Raw genomic sequence first — 26,818 nt, 5'->3', positions numbered from 1 at the left:
GATTCATGATACAAGCCTTCAAAGCCGAGATATTCGATGAACAAGTAGAGGTATGCATTTCCGAGCGTTCCTATTTTCAGCAGTTCTTCAGTCAGAGAAAAATACAACACGATAGCTAAATTCAATGAATCATTCTGAAAATTTCACAGAATATTCCCAACTATATTTCGAAGACATTGTCAGATGGGTTTTTATATATTCTGCACCGTTTGAATTTAATTTAAAACGGGAAAATAGCAAAAAACCAACCGCTTTACGGTACTGTCCTCAGCCCTTTAGTATTGTATATTTTGCTTTACTTTTCGTATGATCAGATACCCTGCCAAGTGAGGTATATCCAGGTCTTTTACGACATGAAATATTAAACCAGTGGATCAATCCGTGGCTTACATAATACCGTCGGATGCCACATAGCATATCAGTTTCAAATTTAAATACACCCAAACCTCCATTTACGAACACTTTTTATGTTACCTCTTTTTACGAAGCTCCTTTTACGAACCAAATCCTAAATAACGTAATCGTTTTTTACGAATCAAATCCCAAATAACGTGAACTGTTTTCACGAACCTACTTCGTAAAGAGGTTTTGGCATACATCGAAAGCGATTTCCGGCTCATTTATATATCATGGAAACTACTACAATATGGGTATTTTTGGAACAGGTTTAAAGAGTAGATTCCGGAAAATGATGTTTGAGGTATTTTGGAAATCCAAGATGGCGACTTCCGGTTTCTTGGTATTCCTTTAAAACCACTTACAATATGAGTTTTTGCGAAAAGAATTGGATTTCAAAATGACCACAAACATCTTTTTTTTTCGGTACCCACACACCAAATCTGTTCTGAAAATATCCATATTGTGCGTATTTTCAAGAAATATCAACAGACCGGAAGTGGTCATCTTGGATTCGGAACAATTACAAACATCGTTTTCCGACATCTACTTATCAATCTTGTTCCGAAAATACCCACATTGTAAGGGTTTTCAAGGAATATCAACAAACCGGAAGTCGCCATCTTGAATTTTGAAACGAGCCCAAACATCATTTTCTTGCACTTACTCTTCACATTCGTTCCGAAAATAGTCATATGATGGGTGGTTTTCACATTCATTTTACGAAGTAAATTCAAAATAACGTAAATTTTTTTACGAACCAACCCAAATAATGTAAATATTTTTTACGAACTACCTTTTTTGCGAACCCTCGTTTAGTTCGTAAATGGAGGTTTCTGTGTACCACGTTATTCTCAGCCAGTTGCGAAACGCTACCAACACAACACGGCTATCTAGGCTGCTGGAGAAAAGAAATCAGGAATCAGAACTAACTGGCTCAAGTGGCACGTTCCCCCTAGCAGTGGTCAAAACGGAAAACTGGGTTCAAGACAGCTCCACCTTCAGGTTCTTAACACAAAATAAAAAGAAAGAAATCGTTTATGTTATAATAATTACCGACTAGAAAAATGTCCTCAAGCTGGCTTGGAAAAACATCCTTCATCTGCATAGTGTGAACGAAGTATTAGTCCAATTTCTTATCCTCAAATCATCGCTGTCTTCAGTACCACGATAATGAGAGTAAAATTGTTCCTCCTTTAAAAAAAAACGAAAGCCGTTTCTGTCATATCTCAGTAATTACATACTTAACTGGAATGTGTGTACATATAAATCAAAGTGGTCAAAGCAAACCCGGTCATATCTTCGAGTGCACTGATGATGCTGATGATGATGGGTATTTTCAGCAGTTGTTGACAGCCTCGACTCGTCTCGACTCGACGCAATGAATGGGAAGCTTGACGAGTGCATTTGAATAGATTATGGAATGGCATCATCCATCCAGCAGCATCAGTCTTACTGCTCAGGTAAGGCTAACGGCTAGCTTATTCACAGTAGAAACAATAACAGAGGACATGCGACGTTACGGCAAAGCGGTTGTTCAACTTCTGGACCGCCCGTAATGGACATCGGTAGCGTCATTGCCGCACTCGGTTCGATTTAAATGCCACTGAGCCAGCAGAAACCGGTAACCGTATGTGCCGCCGATGACGGGGAACGATATCAAAATGTACATTAAACTAATCGATCGATGCCGTTACTGGAAGTGGAAAACCAATACTAATAGGTAACAATTGAATAGAAATTGAAAGTGCTTCCAGCGTTGATGAAAAGCTAGAAAACCGAAACTTCAACGCTTGATTTTGCTAAGTAGCACTCCAACCCGCACGGCTAAGTGTGGGGGTGGATTTAAATACCCCGAAACGGCGGTTCGACGTTTCCGCCACTAAGTGGCGTTTAACGTGTCTTATTGAGAAATCTTTTCGAGGTGTGGCGATGTGTGGCGAGATTGATTTTGACAGGAAAATTACATCCAAAGTGATATATTGATTATGAGCGATTTCTTCGGATTGTATTTTTGAAATATCTCTCTAATGTCATTAATAAAATTCAATTTTATGGAGTTCATCTTGAATATGGAATCGAATGACTATTAATCAAAGATCTAGAGTTTGCATTCCCGTGATGTTGTAATTTGTTGTACTGATCGGACCAATAAAAATATAAGCTCAATGCTGACTGATTTGGAATGTTTCCTTCCAAAAAATATGCTCCCATTGATGATTCCCAAAGTATTCTTCGTCTGTCTGAAAATATTTTATTATACTTCACTCAATAGATTTTGCCTTCCAAGAACCCAAACCGAAACGGAAGGGCTTACAGCGACTTCATTTCGTTAGATTTTCCAATGTGCTGTTTTTCAGATTACGAAAGGGTTTGTGGGTTCTTTTATGCTTTTGCTTTCCGATGTCCGTTCAAATATGTTCGAAGAAGAAGCTTTCTCGCATTCGGAACCGTTCCCTCTACAGATAAAGAAAAGCATGCTATCCCCCATTCTTTATTTAGTAGAATTTATGCATGTGCGGCAGAGCAGGTTGCGTATTTCGTAGAAGTGAAATAAAATGTAATGCAACATTTTCCAATGGTTTCAGTTAAAAGTTAAGCTTTTTACATTGTTTTTTTTTTGCATTGTTCGGTAATGCGATAGTTAACCGGCTGATGTTCTACACGTGGCTGAATTCCGTTAGCTTGCTGTTCGCTGTTCGTGTTCTGAAACCGGAAAGCCACACACGCCGTCGTTGGGAAGAGAATCCCCTCTTTCTTCTCATCAACAATCTTACAATAAATCACTCCACTTTACATCGTACCGGGTTTTCCATAAGACGATAAACTTTCTCAGAAGGGCACTGTTTTGATTGTATTTCTTTTCTTCTTCTTTCAATTCTAGGTTTTCGGTTCCTGGTAAGAGCACTTTGAAGTGTTATCAGATTATGCGAAAAGCAGCAACATCATGCCGATCATACATTGTGGGCCAGGTTGGTTGATTGAATAGATAATTCCTGTCCGACGGTTGAAGGTTGAAAGTGACATTCTTGCTTCTGACAATCGGAGACGTACATAGCGGCGGAACACCAGACGGATACGAAAACAGTAAGTACCGGACGTTGGAGTGAGGAAGTGAGTCTTCACGAGGATTGGGAAATGTTCGGGTCGTTGTACGTAACGGTAATACAAAAACAACTTGTTATTTGAGACCAGTTGAAGGTGGGGAGAAACCTACGAGGTAAACTACGAGAATGACAACTCGCAGTTATGCTTCGTGTGTTGAAAAAGGATACAAACTGCCAGCAGTGACTCAAATTTTTGCATTACTTTTCAATTTCAACAGCATCTACCCCGTTATTAAAAGAAAATTATGAACTATAAGAAGAAGTCGTTATTTTCATGTTGTTATAATATACCATTATTTTTTGTTTTGATTATGGAGGTTTTAACCATGAGGTCATACGCCGCTCGCATCAGAATATCTTTCTGGCTTTATGTACGGGATTGGTAATCGAATGCAGGTGGGCAGCATGAAAGAAACACCGTGATTAAAAGTTCTCGTATCATGAACTATTTTGACTCATTTTGCTAAAATTTTGACGTATTGCACATCACATTAATAGGTAAAGTTTTAGATGTATTTCTAGTATGATTGTTATGTCTGTAGGATAAATTTAGGCGTTAAAAGCATTGTAGCATAAATTCAAGCGTTTCGAAATATGCAATGAATTCAATGAATCAAAATTTTGCATGGCAAAAAATCAGTTAGGAAAAGTTCATTAGCGAACATTCTGCTCGGTGATATTCAAGAAAATAGTTTGCGCATATCTGATATGATTCTCAAACAGAAGATTTTTGGGAAATGAATTTTCATAGCTGTTGTATTTCAACCCTGCAAATATAAACATAAACTTAACCTTTCTGAAAATGTTCAGTGTGCGTAAGGTAGTTGGTAAGTGGATCAATAATGGTGATGTATTTGAAATTTATTCGGCACGACATCGTCAAAAAAATAAGCAAGTGCTGTGATTAATAATACACTGAAACCTCCATTTACGAACTAAACGGGGGTTCGTAAAAAGATGTAGTTCGTAAAAAAAGTTTACGTTATTTGGAATTTACCTACTTCGTAAAAAAAGTTTATTTAATGAATGTGGAAACCGCGCATCATATGGCTATTTTCGGAACGGACGTGAAGAGTAAGAGCAAGAAAACGATGTTTGGGCTCGTTTCAAAATAAAAGATGACGGCTTCCGGTTTGTCGACATTCCTTGAAAACCCTTACAATATGGATATTTTCGGAACAGGATTGATGAGTAGATGTCAGAAAACGATGTTTGAGGTGGTTCTGAAATTCAAGATGGCGACTTCCTGTTTGTTGATATTCCTTGAAACCCTTTACAATATTTGTACTTTCGGAACGATATTGAAAAGTGGACATCGGAAAACGATATTTGAGTAGGTTTCGAAATGCAAAACAGTGACATCCGGTTCATTGGTATTGGTATTTTGAAAGTTTTTGCCGTATTCCTTGAACTTGGTGTTCCTTGAAAGCACTATACCGGAAGTCACCTCATTGAATTTTGAAACGAGCTCAAACATTGTTTATTGGTATCCAATATACTTCGGAAAATTCTTTGTTTTAAGGGTTTTTAAGGCATATCGATGTAAATATTGTAAAGGTTTTCAAGGTATATCGATAAACCGGAAGTCGCCATCTTGAATTTTAGAATCACCTCAAACATCGTTTTCCTACATCTACTCATCAACCCCGTTCCGAAATTTTGTAAGGGCTTTCGAAGAATGTCAATCAACCGGAAGTCGCCATCTTGGATTTCCAAAATACCTCAAACATCATTTTCCGGAATCTACTCTTTAAAACCGTTCCAAAAGTACCCATATTGTAGTATAGCATGGAATATAAATAAATCGGAAATCGCTTTCGATGTATGCCAAAACCTCTTTTTACGAAGTAGTTTCGTAAAAAAAATTTACGTTATTTGGGATTTGGTTCGTAAAAAAAGATTACGTTACTTGGGATTTGGTTCGTAAAAAGAGTTACGTAAAAAGAGGTAACGTATAAAAAGTGTTCGTAAACGGAGGTTTGGGTGTAGTTTTAATGATAATAAAAACAATCACAAAGCATGTTATTGCAGCTGAATAAAAAATATTAGCCATGCCATGCCATTTAGCTTGAATAACGTACGCAGAAGTAACAGGAGCGCAGACTATCCCAATTCAAACGCGCCATTCGAACACTGCGCCTACTGTGTGTTCGAGACTTAAGTGTGTTTTATTTCGTTTAATCTAAATAGTGCATCGAAAATGTTGCAGTCATTATTTTTCAATAGCGGTTCAGTTGCGAATTTATTCAGCAGAGATTTTTTTATTGGATAAAATATAATAATCAAATCCTGCATGAATCACTTCGGTGTCGAACTGAAGTGTAGTGAAAATTTAGCATCAAAGTATCATCGGGGACTCATCTCCCTTTGGATTATCTCTTTTGTGATATTTCTTTGGGTGAAAATACGTCATCAAGTTTCACCGACACAAAAAATCACTTGTGAACTCCGAGGTTCAGAGTTTTGTGGGCACATGTTTCAAGAATTTTCATTCATATCGGTGATCGGTGAGTGATTTTTTCAGTCACTGGATTTTTTAGAAAATTTCCTGAACTGATTTTTCCCTAGTGATAGTGAAATTAACTTTTTCTGATCATAATTTTCCCAACACTGATAATGAACGTATTTTATACGTATGACTATGACTTTATTGATTTTTCAAGTTTAACTAAAGTTTTAAATGCCTTTCCCTTCGAACAACAAAATAGTGAATAGCGAATAGGGAATTTATTCTAGAGATCATTTTGAATTGAACTTTTATGAATCTTATTAGGTTACTTCAATTCTCATACTGGGTTTTAAAAAAATGTACATAAAGCACTGAGTCCATATTAAAGAAAGACATAATTTGCATAGTTGACCTTTTCATCTTTTTCCCCATACAATCTTGTTCCACTACAATGTTCAGTTTTCCAGTCCATCTTCTGTTTAAATTGTAGCGAAATTTGATTTGTAAATAGTGATATTGATTTATATATGAAACTATGATTATGTGTTTTAAGCATTATAGTGAAATTATGTTTATTTTTCTCTTGCTGAAAGAAAATGCAAATGAGTACAATTTACAGTATTCAATTTAAAACTAATTAAGATACAAAAAATAATATTCTAGATGCAAAAAATTCTAGATATAATCAGATACAGTCGATAAAAACGTTTGATATGAAATTTTGATATCTTAACAACTATCATTACTGAATTAAAATCGGAGACTGCATGGCTGCCCCTTTTCGAACAAACTCGAGGGTACCTCAAGGCAGTCATCTTGAACCTTTTTTATTCTTACTTTATCTAAACGATTGTTCCATTTTATTAAAGATCACTAAGATCAACTTCCTTTGCGTTTCGCCTTCGGCTCGTCAGTGCTTAAAGCAGTTCAAATTGAACTGCCATCTCGTGCCTAGCAGTTTAACTTAAACCGCTAAGCAGACGCAAAGTCCACACTACTTATGTGACCCTTTAAGGATATAACACTAGGTGCCATATCCTATCTGACGTCTCGGGCGTAAACGAATGACGACTGGCTACTGGTCGCCGCAGAGTTTGAACATTTAGGGGTTTTTTTTTTGTTTTGTGCAAAAAAGCACATATTTAGTTTCAACTTTCTTTGCGTTTCGCCTTCGGCTCGTCAGTGCTTAAAGCAGTTCAAATTGAACTGCCATCTCGTGCCTAGCAGTTCAACTTAAACCGCTAAGCAGACGCAAAGTCCACACTACTTATGTGACCCTTTAAGGATATAACACTAGGTGCCATATCCTATCTGACGTCTCGGGCGTAAACGAATGACGACTGGCTACTGGTCGCCGCAGAGTTTGAACATTTAGGGGTTTAAGCACTGACGAGCCGAAGGCGAAACGCAAAGAAAGTTGAAACTAAATATGTGCTTTTTTGCACAAAACAAAAAAAAACCCTAAATGATCACTAAGATGCCGGATTCCTGCAAAAACAGTTGGGTATTTTCTCCAACCGGTGCGACCTCAATAGAATGGTATTAAACCCATCAAAATGTTCCGTGATCTCTTTCACTCGCAAACGCACAACCGTAGTATTTAACTATGCTATTTCCGAAACTATCCTCAATCAAGAATCGACTGTGAAGAATCTGGGAGTTCTGTAAAATATATTATCTCTAAGGCTTCCAAGACACTTGGTTCTATTTTTCGTGTCACAAAGATCGTTAAAAGCATATAAAGCTCAAAATCATCTGGTTCGTTCTATTCTAGAATACGCTTCGGTCGTCTGGACCCCCTATTATCAACTGGACATCCAACGCATCGAAGCTATTCAGCGTGAATATCTTCGCTTTGCTCTTCGTAGTTTTCCTTCGAGAGAACCCAAAAATCTCCCATGCTATCAGGAACGCTGTAAACTGATCGATCCAGAGCTGTCATCTGTTCGCCGAAATCTCTCCAGCGCAATTCTCGTGGCAGATCTGTTGCAATTTCGAGCTGATTACCTCGGATTGTTAGGCAAACTAAATTTAGAAAAATTCTAGTTTTCATAAATTTCTGAGAATTCAAACGGCTCGCACTAATTATGGCTACACTGAACCTTTCTCCAGTATGTGTCGTCTATTCAATCGATGTTCTCATGTATTTTATTTTACCCTATTTCGCAACACCATAAAACTATTTTTTTTAAACTCAATCCAAACAGTTTTTCCAACTCCAATACTCAAATTTTAGATTAAGATTTAGGGTTAGTTTAGTAAATAATCCACAAGTTTAGTTTGTTGCTCCCTTAGTAAGGCTGCTTCCATTCTCCATCGATTCTTCTACCAAGAATAATATTAACCCTTAGTTTCGTCTCTAACATCCGCTTGACCTTCTCAATCCCCCGACTGTCCACCATTTTCTTCGAAACTAACTAGATCTTTATGATGTTACTAATTATTTCTTGCTCTCCCCCGTGCTCCATCTTTTCACCATCTGTGGAGTAAATTAATACGATCTTTTGCCGCTTTCAACGCATGATTTCATATTGAAATATTTATTTTTATCAATATTTCGTCGATGTTTAATGGAAAATTGTTATTTATTAGAAAGTTGAGCTACACTGCTTCAGCGCATCTGTATTAGACTGCGCTATACAAAATAAATCAAAATGAACATGTTTTGTGAAAAAGCAGGTTTTCGGAAAAAAATTCAACAACATACCGTATTTATTGTTTTTGGCTTCTTCAAGCAAAGGTTTCTATTTCGCTGGAATTTTGATAAAAGATATGTAAATCTTTTTTTTTTTGAAACAAAATCTGCGAGAGAAAATCGATATAGAAAGGTGTTAGTTGCTGATTGAATGTGTGCAGGGAAGCTGAAACCAAATTTTTTTACTAGCAATTTTCAGCAAAATGGAGAAGGTTTCGTTCAAAGTTTTTGCTTTTCTTGAATTGGCATTATAAGCAGAAACGACTATATGATAGTTATCTGATCAAATCCGGAAAAAAGATGATGGAACTTGCTTTTACTCACACATTATCGACATTAGCTATAGGTGTCTCGCAAGGCGTCTTTCCCCTTAACATCACCATCCAACTAGTCACTCTTGACACTCATCTGGAGGCATAATTATACTTAGTATTAAGCCCTTAGTATTAAGAGATTTATCTGTTAGATTTTTGTAATCTGTTGATATAAAAACATTAGGAGGTTTTATGCCTGTTGGAGATTGAATGATGAGTTTCATATTGTTTTCATAACCATTAGGTAATTACGATTGAATTTTCTAATTTAGTTTCCAATATTTATTGCTGCTCATGTTCCATCACGGAAACATTATACTGTTACACATTTAATAAAATAATTAAAATAATTGCCGAGATTTGCACAGCATGAGTACATACAGGTCATCATCTCGACAAAAAATAAAATTGCAAAATCTCGGCAACCTCAAGTTTGTGCAAACGTCAATTATTACCGAAATTGTCAACAGAAAGTTTACTGTACATTCGGCAAAACTTTTACTGTATGTTCAGCAAGTGGAATTGATGAATTACCGAGATTCCAGCTATTGAAAGTGAACCAAAAAAATATCGACTATTTTTTCGAAATTCTGAATTCTAAATGTGTGGTCAAGGTTTCGTTTTATTCTCGTATAATCGTATAGATCATCAAATTCGTCTGATATTACTACCAGTCGTGGCATCTCGTAATTCGGCATCCCGTATCAACTTCTTGACAGTAGTAGCAGGCTATGCATGACGATTTGTATAAATTACTATTTGTATTTTAGGGGTTAACCTTATTTTGTGCTAGGGCAGTAATCAGTTCAATTTGAACTGCTCTGCACTGACGAGTCTAAGACGAAACGTAAAGATAGTACAATTTGTAGTTATTGTACTCACTGAAAAGATAGTCGATTCTCACATCTTCCTTCTGGACTACTTCCAAAATATACTCCATTTTTACGAGTGATCATCGGAAAACTTCTGCAAAATATTGCGTCAGAAAATAACTGCTTCCTTCCAAGCGTAAATGACGTATTTTTTGATTCTAGCAGATTCGTTATTCACTGTTGAGTTCTGCAAAAAGTTATGCCAAAGTTCAGCAAAAAGATACATTTTTCCAAAAAATCAGTAAATATTTTAAACGAAAACATAATATTGATTACTGAATGATCAGCCAAATTGTGAGTTGCCGATCTGTCTCGGCATTTTACTTTACCGAACTCAAGAATTGGTTTCAAGTGTGTAGCAGATGTTAGGCTAAGTTTCAGCTATTTGAAGCCGCACACCAAGTTTCAAATGAATGAGTCAATTTTTCTTATCTGTGCAAACAAAACAAATATCTGTTATTGAGATTACTGAATGTGGTTTATATTCATTTTTCAAGATTTGATCGAAACAGTCCCGAATGCGACACAATTCGGGAATTAAATATCTATCTATGGCGAATCCTACACTCCGAAAAAAAAAAACATCTATACACTATTCCAGACAACTCATCGCCAATCGGAGGATTGGCAACCAGATGGAAAGCTTTTCTCTGCTTCTTGTTTGGCTCGTTATCCTATTTTTCTGCACCCGAGACCGAGACCGACAATTGCAGCTGCCGGGTGCCGGGTGAAGAATTGAAATTAGATTGCAGAACCCGTAGCCTGTAGTCAGTCCGGGCTTGAACGATTGAGACAGCAGAAGCAGTTGTGAGCAAGTGGTTCTTCCTGTGTTTTCCTCTAGAAAAAATTCAGTTCCGTTGTTGCATTGCTGCAGTGCTGCGAAACTTGAAATTTCCGCAACACTAGCTAAGCCAACAACTGTGACCGCGAGAGTGCAGAGCAATATTTTTACTCCATGGACGAAAAGAAAAACTGTTTCCAGCTTCGTTCCAACCGATTGCAGGAACGAAGTTTTACATCTCCTTTTGGAGCTGGTGGATGGAAGGAACAAACTGAAATAGGAGGTGCAGATCCAGCTCGACTGTAACCTGTATAATTTATGCCAGCAACATTGCAGTATAATGGGTAAGTGGGTTTGTCTATTTGTTGGGTGCATTACCGAGACGTTTCTTGTAGGTAAAATATTTGATTTCACGTGAACTGAAGATTGTTTCGATTACTGGGACGTATCAGAGTCTGAAAGCTCTTGACAGTTCGTTACAACAAATATCAGACAATATGCAACTGAATATTTCTCTTCCCTATTGTTATGTTGCGTTTTCTGTATAACAAAAAAATCGATAATAATATTCAATAACAATTGTAAATCTTAAAAACAAATAGGCATTTTTAATGAGTTGCAAAGCCATGTACCTGAAAATGGAAACCAAATTCTGATGTTTCATTTTTGCCTTAGATATCGTTGGTGGAACTGTTTGCTTTTACGACGCTTAGCGAACGATTGTAACTAATAAAACTGTCAAACTTCGAGACGGATTAACTTTTACTCCCATGCACAGTGCTGGCAACAGTAGTTCAATTCAGCGGAACTCATAACTAATTCTGACATTTATATAGTATAATCCCACTCACTTGGACATATCTTCGGTACCTCCGGTAAATGGTAGATGCAGGAGAATAATTTATTTTACGCTTAATCGACTGAGGGACCCATGCATGCTTTCGCGGCTAGGCAGCTGTCTGACTACCGGAATAATATGATAAATGTCTCGACAGAAAACTTGTCCCCGCGGAAATAGACAGCCATTTATCTCGCAGTGCAGTGGCGTCTCCTCGTGGCCGCCAATGAGATTCTGTGAAGTGGTCAGTTTGCTACTCGGGTTATTACTTACTCCTGTTCTGCTGAAAGCTAGATTACATCTCCTGCGAACTGTCTGTCAGTTTCGCGTGTTCAACAATTATTTCTGTTAAAGGGATGGTAATTTCCCGTACTTCTACCCGTATACCATGACTTGTTGATTTGTGGTTTATTTAACGGTGACATTACAAGAACTAAATTACGTCTCCTCGGAGACGCAAATTCATATTTTCCTAAAGGCTGTTCCTTACGCTAGTGATCATCAGAGAGGTAACTGGGGCTCATAATGACTTTGCGTAGTTAAATATTGTTGTCTTTCAAGGCAGTATTTCAATTGCAAACATTAGGCATCGCTGACTATAATTGTCTCATTGTTATTTCGGCAAAAGAGCGTTTTGCAACAATCGAAGCAAGCGGATGATGCCAAATCCCAGTAAATTCGAACATCGGATCGTGCACGAAAGCTTTTGATTGCGTTTCGAGCTTACATAGTGTATCGGTAGAACAAAAGACTGAAGATATACCAAAGCAGAGAGCGGATATCCAATACTCAGGTGATGAGATATATCGGGGTTGGATTTCCAACCTCAAACATAGGGCCAGAGTTTTTCTGGCCCTAAGAGGCGAATGACCTAAAGGTTAAAGCCTCCATGATCGAGACAAAAGAATGTTTAACACTCTTGCACACCCTATCGGGGAGACGTCGGCTCGAAAATGCCTTGTTTGATATTCCTTCGCTCTGTTTCTCTAGCGATACATAATGTAAACATAAAGCTTTTCTAGATCGACGCGATTGATGCAAATGGTGCAGAATTGTCCGATGACGGGTCGATCGAAGCGCTACAATCGGCCTTATATCGTGCTCAATCGGTCCGATAATCGGCCCGATGATCGGGCCGATGCGGGTCGACAACATCCACCGGGATTTGTATTACATTGCTAAGGGCATGTTCAGGAGTGTTCTAGTTCTAGATGCATAATTTATGTCAGTTTTAAAATTTAAATCTAGAAATTTTAACAATATAAACTGGCAGCCCCAGCAGCGTTTTATCAGTGTTTCAAATATAGAAAAAATAGAACGGCAGCGTAGACCAGTTTTAAATTTGACAAGAGAACTGTTCGAATAAATAAAACTAAAACGGCTTGCTGGGGATACGTTTGTTTCAATTTCAGTTATATTATAGACCACCTATATGAATCTTGCAGCTGCTGGATTTGCTTTTAAAATTTAGACTGAACGCACCTTTTGAAAAGGACATCAGAAATTGTCGGAACGTCGAGCATTTCAACAAATATATCTTTTGTAAACTGTTATTACCTGTCAAATTACAATAAATTCATATCCAAAAGCTCGTTCAAAGCAGCATCGTGTGTCCTAGCGTTGTCGTGATGAAACATTGCGAACTCGAATCTGAGCTCATATTATAGCCATTTTTCGTACTATACCTACTGTAAACGAATTGATTGGATTCGATACAACGGTTCTTTGAAGATTTGATCATTCGAAAGCAATTCGTAGTGCATGCCACTTTTGTTATAATATTTACAGAGCATAGAGTTCTTTGACACAGCTTTCGCAACCAGTGACAATACGGAGTAAAAACTGTCACGTAAATTCTTGCTATATTGCACTAGAAACTTTTCGGACGTATCCAATTCCCAACCATTTGAATGAACTTCTAATCTTCTAAGCGCAAAAACTGCCACAATTCTAAGCGCGGTGTCACGTCCAACAATGCAGCATTTCCTTCTATCCCGGACAGTGATGTCAACTCTACGAATTTTTTCGTTAATTGTTTCTTTTTGCCTTTCTCTACAAAAAGGTGTTGAAACTGCTGGAAAACCGAATTTCGAACGGAGCCTCGGAGACTCATAATGTTATATACCATTCGACTCAGTTCGACGAGATCGAAAAATGTCTGTGTGTGCACTTTTCGAAGATATTTTTACCGCGCAACTTTCTCAGAGATGGTTAAATCGATTTCAACAAGCTTAGGCTCGTTTGAAAGCTACTATTAGGCCATTGATCAAGTTCGAAGATCAAATGATTGCGACGTTGGGTTCCGAAGATATGATGGTATAAGTGACGTAACCGACAAAACGCGTTGATTTTTTACCGCGCAAGTTTCTCGGAGATGGCTTAACCGATTTTAACAAGCTTAGACTCATTTGAAAGCTACTATTGGGCCATTGATCAAGTTCGAATAGCAAATGGCTGTGCCTTTAGGCTGTCAAATGGCTGTGTCTTTCCGGAGATATAATGGTATAAGTGACGTAACGGACAAAATAATATTCTGGGATCACCTCTAATTTCGTTAAGTGCTATTGTTCAAAAGTTTAAGCACCTCAAAAAAAGTCCCCATGCAAAATTTGTGCTAAATCGGACATGCGTAATGGGTGCTGCCCGGCGGTTAAGGTTTGAAAATGTTCGATCTTGAATAATTACCATGAGTACATGAAATTTCCGAAATCGAAATTATTGTTGATGCCAAAAATCCTAAAATTGCATGAAACGCGGAGATTTAGTGTTATCTCAAAAAAAAAATTTTTTTAAATCGACTTTCTGAGACTCCATCCAGAAAAAATTTGAGTTCCAGAAAATCGATTTTCAAAAAATAGATTTTTTGTCGAGATGACACTAAATCTCGACGTTTCATGCAATTCTAAGACTTTTGGCATCAAAATTTTTTTCTCGATTTCGATACGAGTATAAGAAATTTAAATTTTCAAATTTAATTTTCTTGGAAACGGTGATGAATATCGGTAAATTCACCTGAAAATGTCTTCGAAATTTAGTTGAGAATTTTCTATGAAATTTTCAGAATGATTCAGTAAGTTGACCTTTCGTGCTGTATTTTTTTCTGACTGAAGAACTACTGAAAATTACAACGCTTGGGATTATCGATTATCTCGCCTTCTAAGGCTTGTATCATAAATCTACCGTGATAAAGTCTAGATTATTTAGTTAAGATTAGATATTAAATCTTATGTCTTTCTGTGAAACACAGTCATTTTAGATGCGTCCGCCATTTTATACGTTTTAGTTTCCTGGTAGCGCGGAAAAAGGAAAGTAGAGATGAGAGAATCAATCGACCTCAATGATGGTCCTAAGCACATAGACGCAAAGGGAATTGAGGTAGTCACGTGGTCGATTCAAAATCTATACGTACCCCGGTGAACGACCAAAAATGGTTAGAGCAACAAAACATCAAATTTCAATTTTATTTTCTTCACGTTTAGAATTCGGCTCATCAGCGCTTAACGTAGTTCAAATTGAACTGTCATCTCCGTCTAGCAGCTCAATTTGAACCGCTAAGCAAACACAAAGTTTACACTACTATCATCGTTAGTTGCACATTTTTATGAAAAAGAAGTATTTATGATTATCTTTATAACAAAACATTGAACAGAATCTATTTGCAAGCCACCGTTTCGCTCGATATTTGAGTGTCCCGTATACGCACGACCCCATTGACAAATCAGTTCATTTTTAAGTTACAATATTCAAGTAATGCTTCCGATTCAAGTTGAATGTGGCAAATCCATCAACAAATCACCGAGATACAAGCGCTTTAAATTAGGTACGAAAAATCTATCGCCGATAGTTCTAAATTGGCCTGCTAGTTACTGGGGAATCAACAGCTGATCGGTATTCAATATACTCAAGCGAACACGCTATGCAGCAGACGGAAAATGACATCCATACACCGCGTAAAAGTGACTATTCAGTGAGAGTGATTGTTTCGTCATCCATTCACTAGATAAGTTACATGTTTCGTTCGCAGGCAGCCAGTGACGAATGTGATTAAAGGAAGACATCATTATAGCATGCTTTGATTGGCTCGTGAAAACAAAGATCAATTCAAACCAATTTTTCAATAGTATGCTATTGAAATACTGAAATGACGATTCCATTCATGTTTAAGTTAATGTTTCCGTATCGATTAGTTGTTAAATTATATCAATTCCCCAACAAATGACTGAGTTATTATCGCTCAAAATTATGACATGTACTACAAACTTCCAAAAGTTCATTAGTTCTACTGAGTTCAACTTGCGCATGTTTTCATTGAATTAACCCGGTGAAATTTGTCGGCCGGAATCGGCCCGATTGTCCAACCGATTGATCATGTTCTTCTGTTTTTATATTATGGAAAAACAAACTTCCTTAAAAATTCCATTCTGAGAATCATAAATCAATTAGGAGAAGTGCAGACAAAAAAGTATGCTAGTCAAATTCCAGACGTACAAATCAGAGCCAACAAATTGGTTTGAACATCCACCCCGTTGAAATTTCTATACATATTGTCGTCAATACGACTAACTCTACTATGGGGCGCCTTTTCTAAATTTACCCTCTGAGAGAGTGATAAGTTTTTGATCGTGAATATCTCTTGTTGTATCTAACGAATCAATATAATTTTTGCTACATGCCATCGGATATATGATCACAATTTTATGATAAAATTTTCAGTTGTGTGACATAATCTCAAATCGTTCAAAATTAAACTTTTCTGAAATGTTGAATATAAATGAGTATCAAAGAGGATAATTCATAAGGCGCGTTTACCTTTCTCGTATTTTTAAAGCTCATAGCTCAGTGATCTGTGAAAGGATTTATATAATCTAACTACCAACAGAATCGAAATTTTTCAACTTAAACGTGTATAGCAACAGCATTGAAGTATTTCAATAGTACACTATTGAAAAACCTGTCTCATTTGACCCATGTCAACTCCAGCCAATCATAACGCGTTCTGAGGAAGAGAACAAAATATCTGCTGCTGTACAACAAATCGTTCGAGAAAAATGTTCCGAACAGTGTTTGATATCGTAGTGAATTTCACAATTTGGTTCCTCTGAAAGGCAGGAATGAATCCCTACAGCATCCTAATAGTTTCTTTCAATGAAATGCAAATCCGAAATGAAATAATCGAAATTAAAATTCTATATGCTGCTATTTTATAGCCGTTAGGACCGCCCATTAGTAAAAAAAGTACAGACGAAATCACGTAAAAAGAAATCTTTTAACAAAAATTGGATCAGTTTGGATTCTATCGCCACTGCGAGCAGATGTATTTTGTGTCGTTTGCAAAGCTAATTTCGCTTCCGACAAGAGCGATTACGTCACAGCTGCCAGTCGTTTGCATTGGTGAAAAAACAACGGTGGAGAGCATTACACAAAATCAGCCGTTCTAATGGCTCTAAAAGTTTTCTGAGTAACTATTAGGATTTGTTGTTCGAAAATCGAAGGTAAATATCCTCATTATAGTGCAAATCTAGAACAGTTTGAATAGATTTGTGCACTTTTCGCTGTTTGAAATTCATAGTAATCGAGATCAAGTAAAGCCTTCTTTGTTTTTGCGGAAAATGTGGAAAAGGGGCATGCTTGCATAATTCATACAATTGATCAACTAATTGATATTCGGAGGTGTTAAGGAACATGTCAGTTGTTTTCGTATTCACGACATCCAGTTATGTCTCTGACATTACCCACCCGTCTTTTTAAATTAATTTTTAATTAGTTTCCATTTCGGTGAATTGGCTTGCTTTAAAATAATATCCTCGGCAAAATGGCCTTCGGCGAAATGGCTTTCGTGAAACGGCTTGCCGTCCTTTATTCGTCTAGGTTGTTGCCGTTTTTCTTGGCGGGTTTTTTGGCCGTCTCCAACCCAAACTTTCGCCAGAGGACCAACGAGGTATTTAATTTGTCTACACTACAGTTGACGTTGTGTGATGTGGCCTCATTTCGAAAGCAAATCATTCCCAGTGTCCAAACTTATCACTTGTCTACCGTTTGTGCGGTGAAGATATTTGAAACTTTTTTGAACATCTTTTGCTGCTTGGATACTCCAACTTTTCCAACCTCTTAACGTGCTCAGCTGATGTACAATTTCGACAACAATTTTTTTCGCTCAGTCCCAATTAGTCGAAATTTTATATCACGGATATATGAAAATGGGTAACAGGAGCTATTTATATTAAAAAATACTCAAGTAACAAATCGATAATTAGTTATTAATCAATATTCTAATCACTACAGATAATAGAACATTCTCAGAACTAATCTTTGATTCGGCTCTCTTTCATCAACAGTCACGTTTCCTGTTTTTTTTTTGTCAAAATCGATTACAACATTTTATCTGTGTCAATTGAATCAGTATTGTGCTGAGTGAAACTATTTCCAAACGTGCAACGGTTGGATTTCCAAGGTTGATGACGGTTGAAAGTCGTTCTGATTCTTGCACTATTTCTGTCTTGCCATCTTGTTGATGTAATTGATTTTGTTGGTTTGTTTTTTTTTGTGGCTGTATACACAACTGGAAAAAAATCTCTCGAACTCTGTGTGGTCACGATGCTGTCCATCTATATCTATTGACCGTAGAATCGTTAACAGTTTCGTTGCACCGTAGACAACTAGCTGGAATGTTTGTTTTGGTTGCTTCTCCGTTGCATTGCCTTAACGATTTTTTTTCTATTCCAGAAAATCACCACACCAAGTACAGTTACAGATCGATGGTTTAAGCTCAGTAATGAGCAGCTGCATCTGCTGTTCTGGGTTTCCTGTGAGCAATCGTTTCCGTGGAAACAGAAGAGAAAATAAAAGCTCAAGGAGGATGGGCGATTGAATGCTGGCAGGAAGGGGGTTGGCATTTCAACATTGAATAACATTAGAAGAAGGAAATCATTTTTCGGAATGCTTGTTAGGTATTCAAACAAGCGCAGAGCTTGAGCATGGCTTCGTATATTCTTTTGTTTGTCAGTTCACAGCACTGCTGGCAGAACCGGTGCCCTTGTCCCGGACACTTTCCGAGTTCGTTGGTTCATGTTTGCCGTATAATCCTACATCGTTTGCAGTTGAAATGTAAATATTTTCCATGGGATCGAGATCGGAGAAAGCACGGCAGAAACGGCAGATGCAGCTCCGGGTAGAAAATTTGTGGGCCATCGGAACGGTTGAGACGATTCCATTGATTGCCTGCCGAGTGCATATGTTTGGGGTCCAACGGAGGAAAACGGCAGTAATGGTAATAATTGTTTTTCATGTTTGGATAGTTTAACAACCAATCGAACCGATTCGTTCCGTTGGAACATGTTGCATAAGCCACAGAATAATTGGTCTGCAAACGAAAGTTGAAACATTGGGGATTTTTAACGCGATTTACGGCTAGCCACAGTCGGACGAAGAAAAATGAAAAGTGATCCGGTGTTCACCACCGGAAATCATGGTGTACGTTTATAACCGAACATATGTTCCAGCAAGAGATCACCTTCCACAGTTACTGAGCGAACTAGACTGACACTGACAGTTGCACTTATATCGAGTGGAACGTCATCAACTAGTTCTATTGGACTACGAAAAAAAATACACTCTTAATTCATTGTTTATGCACACGAGAGATAACATGGTTGTGTTCGTTGTTCGATTCATTTTTAAGTCTGGGCTGCCTTCGAAACAATCTATATTCTGACGCGGCACAATTTCCATTATTCGAACAACAATAAACAGACCGGGTATCCCCTTTCGGGCTTACATTCGATTGCTGACCAATCACTGATAGCGTTAGCAAACAGAACGGTTTAAGCCTACCTTTCTCATGACAGTTTCGATTAAATTCGATTGACCCTGTTGATTGTTATCGAACCATCCAATTTAAATAGACAGAAACCAAAACTGTCCCTCAGTAAAATCGAAGCGTTCTACAATACCCAAAGTTTTTCCCATTCCGAACAATATATATATATCATCAGTGAAACAGAAAGGAGAACAGTGAGTTAGTGAAGTCAGATTTGGGTTAGTTCGAATGTTTTCATTACGCAATAATGAATCTTCGGTGAGCATTGCCTCAAACGGTCCCATGAATCAATTGCATGTTTATCATTTTACCAAAATTGATAGGCGATAAATTGCTTCATTTGCCTATGATGATTTATGTACTGAATTGTGAATACTCACTTTGACTCGGACTGTGGTAATAGTTATCGACTCGTTATCTCTGACTATCATCGTACGTGAGCTGAATTGCTATTTCCTTTCGCACAGGGCAAATGCACAACACAAATTGCTGGTAGGGAGCAGATTCGTATTAACATAGCTGTACAGGAATTGTTCGGTCCGACCGAGATGCCTAGTGGGGAAAGTGTATGCAAGCGACAGTAGATAGAAGTGATTCCGAAATCATCCCCGAGATATCGAATTACAACTGGTTTTAGTCGGAATGACCTGTGTCCGTTTTCCAGAGTATATGGCGCAAGACTCGCAAATCGGTGGCAGTGTGTTCGGACTTCGATCTGCAAAGATTCCTAATGTCAAGTGGATTGCACTACCAGCCATACAAATTGCTCCGTACAATAATGAAATGTCTTTGGAAATTTGGTGAAATCGAATGTCAAGTTCCACAATGCAATGTAGTACAAGGATTACGCTTTAGTCTGAATGACACAGGGCTCATATCGTTTATCGGCTTGCATATGCCGAACATTTCGTTACTCCTGTTGGAACTAAGGATTAGCATTAGGGGCTGTCCATAAAAGACGTCACGCCGCAAGGGGGAGGGGGGTGTTTCATAAAACGTGACCTTTTGTGACAGGGGGAAGGGGGGGAGGTTTTTGGAATGTGACGTCCAATATTTTCAATGAGCGCATTTTTGAAATACCTAATTATATTACTGCTTTACCCTATTTCCTGAAAAAATCTCAACAATAAACGTTAACATTCTATAGGAAAACGTATATTTGTTGATGTAAAATCTTCTTCTTGTAAATTCGGAAATGAATGATGCAAGAAATCATTTCTGTTGTGATCAGCAAAAGTGCACGGAGGAGCGAGTAAATTAGCGAAATTAATAAATTTTGCCTAATATGAGTAAAAAAGAAAAAGATGCCTTCAAACGGTTTAACTTAAGTTATGCGTTGACAACTTTTTCAGTAATCTGATTTTCTAGCATTGATAATAGTATATCATAAGAATTTCTCTTATCCGATTCTGATGCAGTTTATTCAATTGCACTCCATTTGAAATAGGGCGGGAGATCAACGATTTCAGACGTAGATCATGTCATGTCTTATCTTGATCATATGTGATTTTTCTCCACCAACATCAAAGCTTATCGAATCATCCAATGATTGAACTTACAAAAATCAAGAATCATTTTAGCTCAAAATCACTACCCATTGTGTGACGGAAGATCAGTACCGATATTGATCGATGTGATTTAAAATTCACTGATCAACTGATCTTGAAATGATTCTTCGGCAGAGATCTCGTTTTGATGAGGTTTTGGTCTTTATTTTCTCAGCCCTGTATGCTACACTAAGGAAATATTATTCGTTACCTAAAATAATAATATACCTCTAGGAGGAATAAAACAGATGATTTAAATGTTTCATCATTTCCAACCAAATACTTTTGTTTATTTATATAATTGATATTAATAAAATAATTCCGATGATTTTGTAGTTTTAGGGATATTTTGTAATCTAATGACAGCATGTAATAAATCGATTTTTCCCTCATATTTGTATGGTTTGTCATACATATGTTATTGAGAATGTATTGAGATGAATTTTATTTATTCGAATTCGTGACATGTGACATAGGGGTGGTGGGGGGTCTTTGCTTCTGTGACAATTTGTGACAAAGGGGGGATGGGGAGTCAAAAATCGTCAAAAAAAGCTTGACGTCTTTTATGGACAGCCCCTTAGTTATAATACAAAGCCTGGATACAGATCCCAGTGCTGGTATATTCCTTTAGTCGTTGGCTTTTATCGAATCAATCAGAGCCGGTGAAAGAGGTGGGTACGGTGGGTAGTACAAACCACCCGAAAATTCCAAAGGTGGGTAATTACCCACCTGAAATTTCGAGCGAAAAACAACGGTAACATTAGTATTATTATTGTAATTCGAAATAATAAATAAAATCCAAATTATAGAATGCTAGTTCTCAAGGTAGAGCAAGGATGTGAATTTTTTTTAACAATATATTTATTAAGATGAGACTTGAAAAGGATCATTAAAGCAAGCAGAAATTTTTTAGTTACTAAACTTTACCCTTCCAGCCGAGCTTAAGTATCTCATCAATGTAAACCACTCAAGTCTCCGATATACCGGAAAGTATCGATAAAGATCTTTTACCCTTTACTATCCGAACCGGCAAAAAAAAGAATGCAGTAGAAAGTAACAATTTCTGGTAGCTTTGACGAATCTAATATTAAATGGTAGAAGTGCTTTATCGGAATTTTTCCGGCAGATGTTTAAGCTCGACTTCTTTGGTATAAAGTGAAAGCTAAGATACTAAGATACTTGTCTCGTCTCAGCTTCTATATTTTCACATAAATAAAATCACTCAAATTATTTTGACGAAGGACTACGTTCATGTTTTCTACACCGGTGTACAAATTCAAAATACAGAAAATAATACCGTACAAACAGGTTATAAACATTAATATCTCAATAATTTTGAATCGATTTACAATATCACAAACATAAACATCACACAAACTGCTTGGAAATATTTCTACGCATATTTTAGATAATTGGTGATTGGAACTTCAGTTAGGAACGAAAATCATTGTCATGGTTTCCTTTAGCAAATAAGACAGTTTCGTCTGTACACGGTTTTCATAAGATTTCTGGGTTTCAATGAGTGCGTTCGCATTTAATAAAATTACTCATACAAAACAAGATTTTGTATCGAATAGACTCCATCCTTATAAAATTAGTTGTCAATGACCTGAACATAGACTTCAGTTGTAGTGATGACTGTCTCGTTCGGGCCAAATATTTTTCACTTCCGTGTCTTTTTCTGATCAGTAAAAGACAAGCAGTCACTGGGGGCTAGGTTATTATGAATAAGGTGGGTGAGGAAACAGATTGCAGCCCAATTCGTTTAATATTTCCATTGACTTATGTCACGATGCATTGTCTTGGTTAACGGTGATCTTATGAGGCCGTTTTTTACGATTTCGCACTTCAAACGCATCAATAAATCAATGTAATGATCACTTTTGAAGGTACTTTCTAGCTCAAGGTAGTCGATGTTAATGATATCTCGAGCATCTAAAAAACAGACCTGGTACGTTTTCGGGTGACTTTTCCAGTATGAATACTGGTATGACTCCGGATAAAAATAGTGGATCCATGTTTCGTCCATTGCATCATACAAACGCATTGTGAGCGAATGCGGCATCCATTTGGAAAAGATCTTTTTTATGCCTAGATTATCGTACAAGATCGTAAAAGAACTTCCAGTTTATGTGCTAACCATCTCAACACATCTAATCTAATGAACTTTATGAAAACTTGCTTGATTTTTTTTCCGGTTGACTGTTTCATTTGGTCACGTTCAAAATCAGAACACCACAAGCCTTTATTTTTTAATGGATCCGAGTGGGGGAAATACTTCTCAAGCTAGTGCTGTGTTTGCGCTGATTTTTTTCCCTTTAAAAAGCTATGTTTTATCAATACACGGTTTTATCAATGTTTTATCGTTATTTCCATTTTTCATAAATGAATTAGTAACGCCGCCTATATGTAACGTCTTATATTCAGTGTTTGTGATGCTATTGATGTGAATGTTCTCTGAAGGTTGGTACTTTCGAAAAATGAGATTAGTTCGACATCACAAACGTCATCTCTGGGTCAGTCCCGGGACTTATTGATCAATGCGTTATGTACATCAGCGGCTGGACTGTTCATGGATTGATTGAAGATCGGTTGTTTCTTTGTGTTCGAGGAAATGCTGGATGACCTGGAAAATTCTCAAAAAAAAATTATGAAAATTCGCAGACACGAATAAGTTAAAACGGATCACGAAAGCCTGCTGCCTTTGTATTGAAACTAGCCGGGCAGTTCTTCGTTACATGCAATGATTTATAAAAACAAAACATTAAGAAAAAAAACGACCTTGCACTTTTAAGAGATAAATATAATTTCCGATAGAATAAATGAGTACACTGGAGCCTCAATTTACGCGCAGAGCCGGGGTACGTAAATAAAATTTCGCGTAAATTAAATAAAACATCGCGTTATTTCAAATTTTTCGTGTAAAAAAGGTTTTTCAAATTTCATTTGATTTCAGTGTAAATAACATGAACAATCCTACTACGTCCAATGCTTTAGCGCCTGAGGACCTTCTGAGTATGTTCTGTGACTATGGAAATGCTTAAGAGATGTTCCAAGATCCAAGAACTACTTGGAGTACTGTCCTTAGGAACTACGCTGTGTCACAACAAGAACTACAACGGCTAATATATTTTTTGTTTGTAGTTAAAACTTTTAAGCTACCCATTGTTTACTTGTTTATTTTTAGCTGTTCCAGGTAGGTTCCCAGTTGTCCAAGAACTTCAGTGAAAACAGATCTTAAGCATTCAGCAGACCGAAAACGATAAGTTCGTTAATGCACTTTGTTACACTGGTAGATCTTAAGGCCTAAACTCCAGGAAGTTTTCGGCTGCATCATCGGTTACCTTGGTAGACCTTAAGGCCTTTTCCGAGGAGGTTTTGAATGAGCAAGTTCTTCTACAGATCTTATCACAGTATGTCAATTTTCTTTAAATAGTACTACGAGTACATACCGCACTTAAAAGTTATATAAAAGCGATTATATACAATATTTGTTTTCCAGATAATTCTTGGATGCCCACGCTCTTATATAGATTCTTTGAAATTAAACAATTCATTAATGTACATTTCATAATATTCAATTTCCTGAAGTATGTTAGATTGTTTGTAATTATATAAATTGAAATTTCCATCATTATGCAAAAACCTTTTTTACGCGATCCCCGCGGAAATTAAATAAAAATTTAGGTTTTAGTGGAAGTGACGTCCGGAAAGATTGATAGACAATTATTTTCCCACAAGAACTATTTTTTTATCATTATTCGGAAAAAATGAGTTGTTTCACTCATTGCACTGTAACTCTAGAACCGGAAATCGGATCAAGATAAAATGAAAGAATTTTGTATTGAAACCATCCATTCGAACCAAAGTTTGTAAAAATCGATTCCTTCATATTTAAGAAAGTCATGTGCATATTTATGTCACTCACAGGCCCGTACCCAGAATTTCGTTTCGGGAGGGGTCCTCAGATAAAAAACAATGTTAGTGCGGAATTTTGCCGGCGTTCTTAACAGACATTTCAAGCTTTTTCATTTTAACTGGCATTATTGAATATTTCAATAAAATTGGTGACTTATTGGTTATTGTATTACTTTTCTTAAGGTTTACTGTAACACCATTCTATTACACATGTCTGAGACCTTACTTTGGCTATACTGGTTTCGGTTTCAGGTATTGGAAGTAACTGTCCGAAATTCAAAAACGAAACTCACATCCGACTCATTGAGCCTCTCTTCGAGGCACTAATTTCGACTTCAGTCCGTAGTCGAAGAATCATTCTGTTCTCTAATATATAATAATGAATCTAGCCAAACATGTATTGGAAGTGCGCTTGCGTTCGTCTTTTTCGTCCTAAATAAGTATGTGTGGGATCCAGCGGCAAGAAATCTTTCTCATTTGCCGAATCTTGTCCAACTATGGCATGCTCGCGCACTTTCTCTTTCCGGTCATTCAGTATTTGGCTGGGTTGGTGGTTCAATGCATCGGCGTACCCTGAAAGTTTTTCCGGAGGGTGTTTCAGAACAAGTTGATCAGTTTCCATACAAATGGAAATTTGTATATAATTATTTGAAAGAATTTTTATTGTAACTATGTTTGTTGAAAATTATTGTTTTTATTATTTACATATTTGAAGAGAAGAGTTTCCTTAATACAATATTTTTGTTTAGTTTCGTAGGGGCTTTTAACCCCTAAAACACCCCTCTGTATATGCGCCTGCGAAGAATACTTCCCGAACTGGAAGGATTCTTAGCATCAGTTGGATCGTAGCACCAGCCATGTAATTGTTCTGTGCGCAATGAATTGGCTGTGAATTCTTTGGAAACAGAAGGTCAAATTCCACAAAAGGAATGTATTCACAACGCTTTGGTTACAGATATTTTGCGATATCGGTTTACACGGGACATTCCCCTTTTTCTCCGAAAGCCATTCCACAGAAAGTCATTCCGCAGAAAGCCATTCCGCAGAAAGCCATTCCGCAGATAGCCATTCCGCAGAAAGCCATTCCGCAGAAAGCCATTCCTCTGAAAGCCAGTCCGCAGAAAGCCATTCCGCAGAAAGCAATTTCGCAGAAAGCCATTTTGTCGAAAGCCATTTTGCCGAAAGCCATTCCGCAGAAAGGTATATCGCAGAAAGCCATTCCGCAGAAAGCCATTCCGCAGAAAGCCATTCCACAGAAAGCCATTCCGCTGAAAGCCATTCCGCAGAAAGCAATTTCGCAGAAAGCCATTCCGCAGAAAGTCATTCCACAGAAAGCCATTCCGCAGAAAGCCATTCCGCAGAAAGCAATTCCGCAGAAAGCAATTCCGCAGAAAGCCATTCCGCAGAAAGCCATTTTGCCGAAAGCCATTTTGCCAAAAGCCATTTTGTCGAAAGGTATATCGCAGAAAGCCATTCCGCTGAAAGCCATTCCGCAGAAAGCAATTCCGCAGAAAGCCATTCCGCAGAAAGCCATTCCACAGAAAGCCATTCCGCAGAAAGCCATTCCGCAGAAAGCCATTTTGCCGAAAGCCATTTTGCCAAAAGCCATTTTGTCGAAAGGTATATCGCAGAAAGCCATTCCGCAGAAAGCCATTGCGCAGAAAGCCATTGCGCAGAGAGCCATTCCGCAGAAAGCAATTCCGCAGAAAGCAATTCCGCAGAAAGCCATTCCGCAGAAAGCCATTTTGCCGAAAGCCATTTTGCCAAAAGCCATTTTGTCGAAAGGTATATCGCAGAAAGCCATTCCGCTGAAAGCAATTCCGCAGAAAGCCATTCCGCAGAAAGCCATTCCGCAGAAAGCCATTCCACAGAAAGCAATTCCGCAGAAAGCCATTCCGCAGAAAGCCATTTTGCCGAAAGCCATTTTGCCAAAAGCCATTTTGTCGAAAGGTATATCGCAGAAAGCCATTCCGCAGAAAGCCATTCCGCAGAAAGCCATTGCGCAGAAAGCCATTGCGCAGAAAGCCATTCCGCATTTAGGAAAAAGCCATTTCATCGAAGGCCATTTCACCTAAATTCATTTTT

The 26,818-nt window shown here is 37.6% G+C and overlaps 2 protein-coding genes across 2 annotated transcripts in view; both read left to right on the top strand.

Moving 5' to 3' along the window:
* LOC131429281 (titin) overlaps positions 1–26,808 on the top strand; it is a 50,034-nt gene extending 23,226 nt beyond the window's left edge. Inside the window, exon 2 of the mRNA XM_058593332.1 lies at positions 25,750–26,808. Coding sequence (XP_058449315.1) covers positions 25,750–26,808 — 1,059 coding nt within the window. The remainder of the gene's footprint in view (positions 1–25,749) is intronic.
* Positions 1–26,818, top strand: part of LOC131430662 (uncharacterized) — a 301,476-nt gene that overhangs the window by 198,546 nt on the left and 76,112 nt on the right. Inside the window, exon 4 of the mRNA XM_058595807.1 lies at positions 3,281–3,483. The gene's annotated coding sequence lies outside the window, so the exon portion shown is untranslated. The remainder of the gene's footprint in view (positions 1–3,280; positions 3,484–26,818) is intronic.

This window comes from Malaya genurostris, chromosome 2 (genome assembly GCF_030247185.1).
Source record: "Malaya genurostris strain Urasoe2022 chromosome 2, Malgen_1.1, whole genome shotgun sequence".
Classification (NCBI taxonomy): domain Eukaryota; kingdom Metazoa; phylum Arthropoda; class Insecta; order Diptera; family Culicidae; genus Malaya; species Malaya genurostris.
The sequence above is the reverse complement of the archived record's forward strand: the minus strand, read 5'-3'. Positions and strand labels throughout refer to the sequence as shown.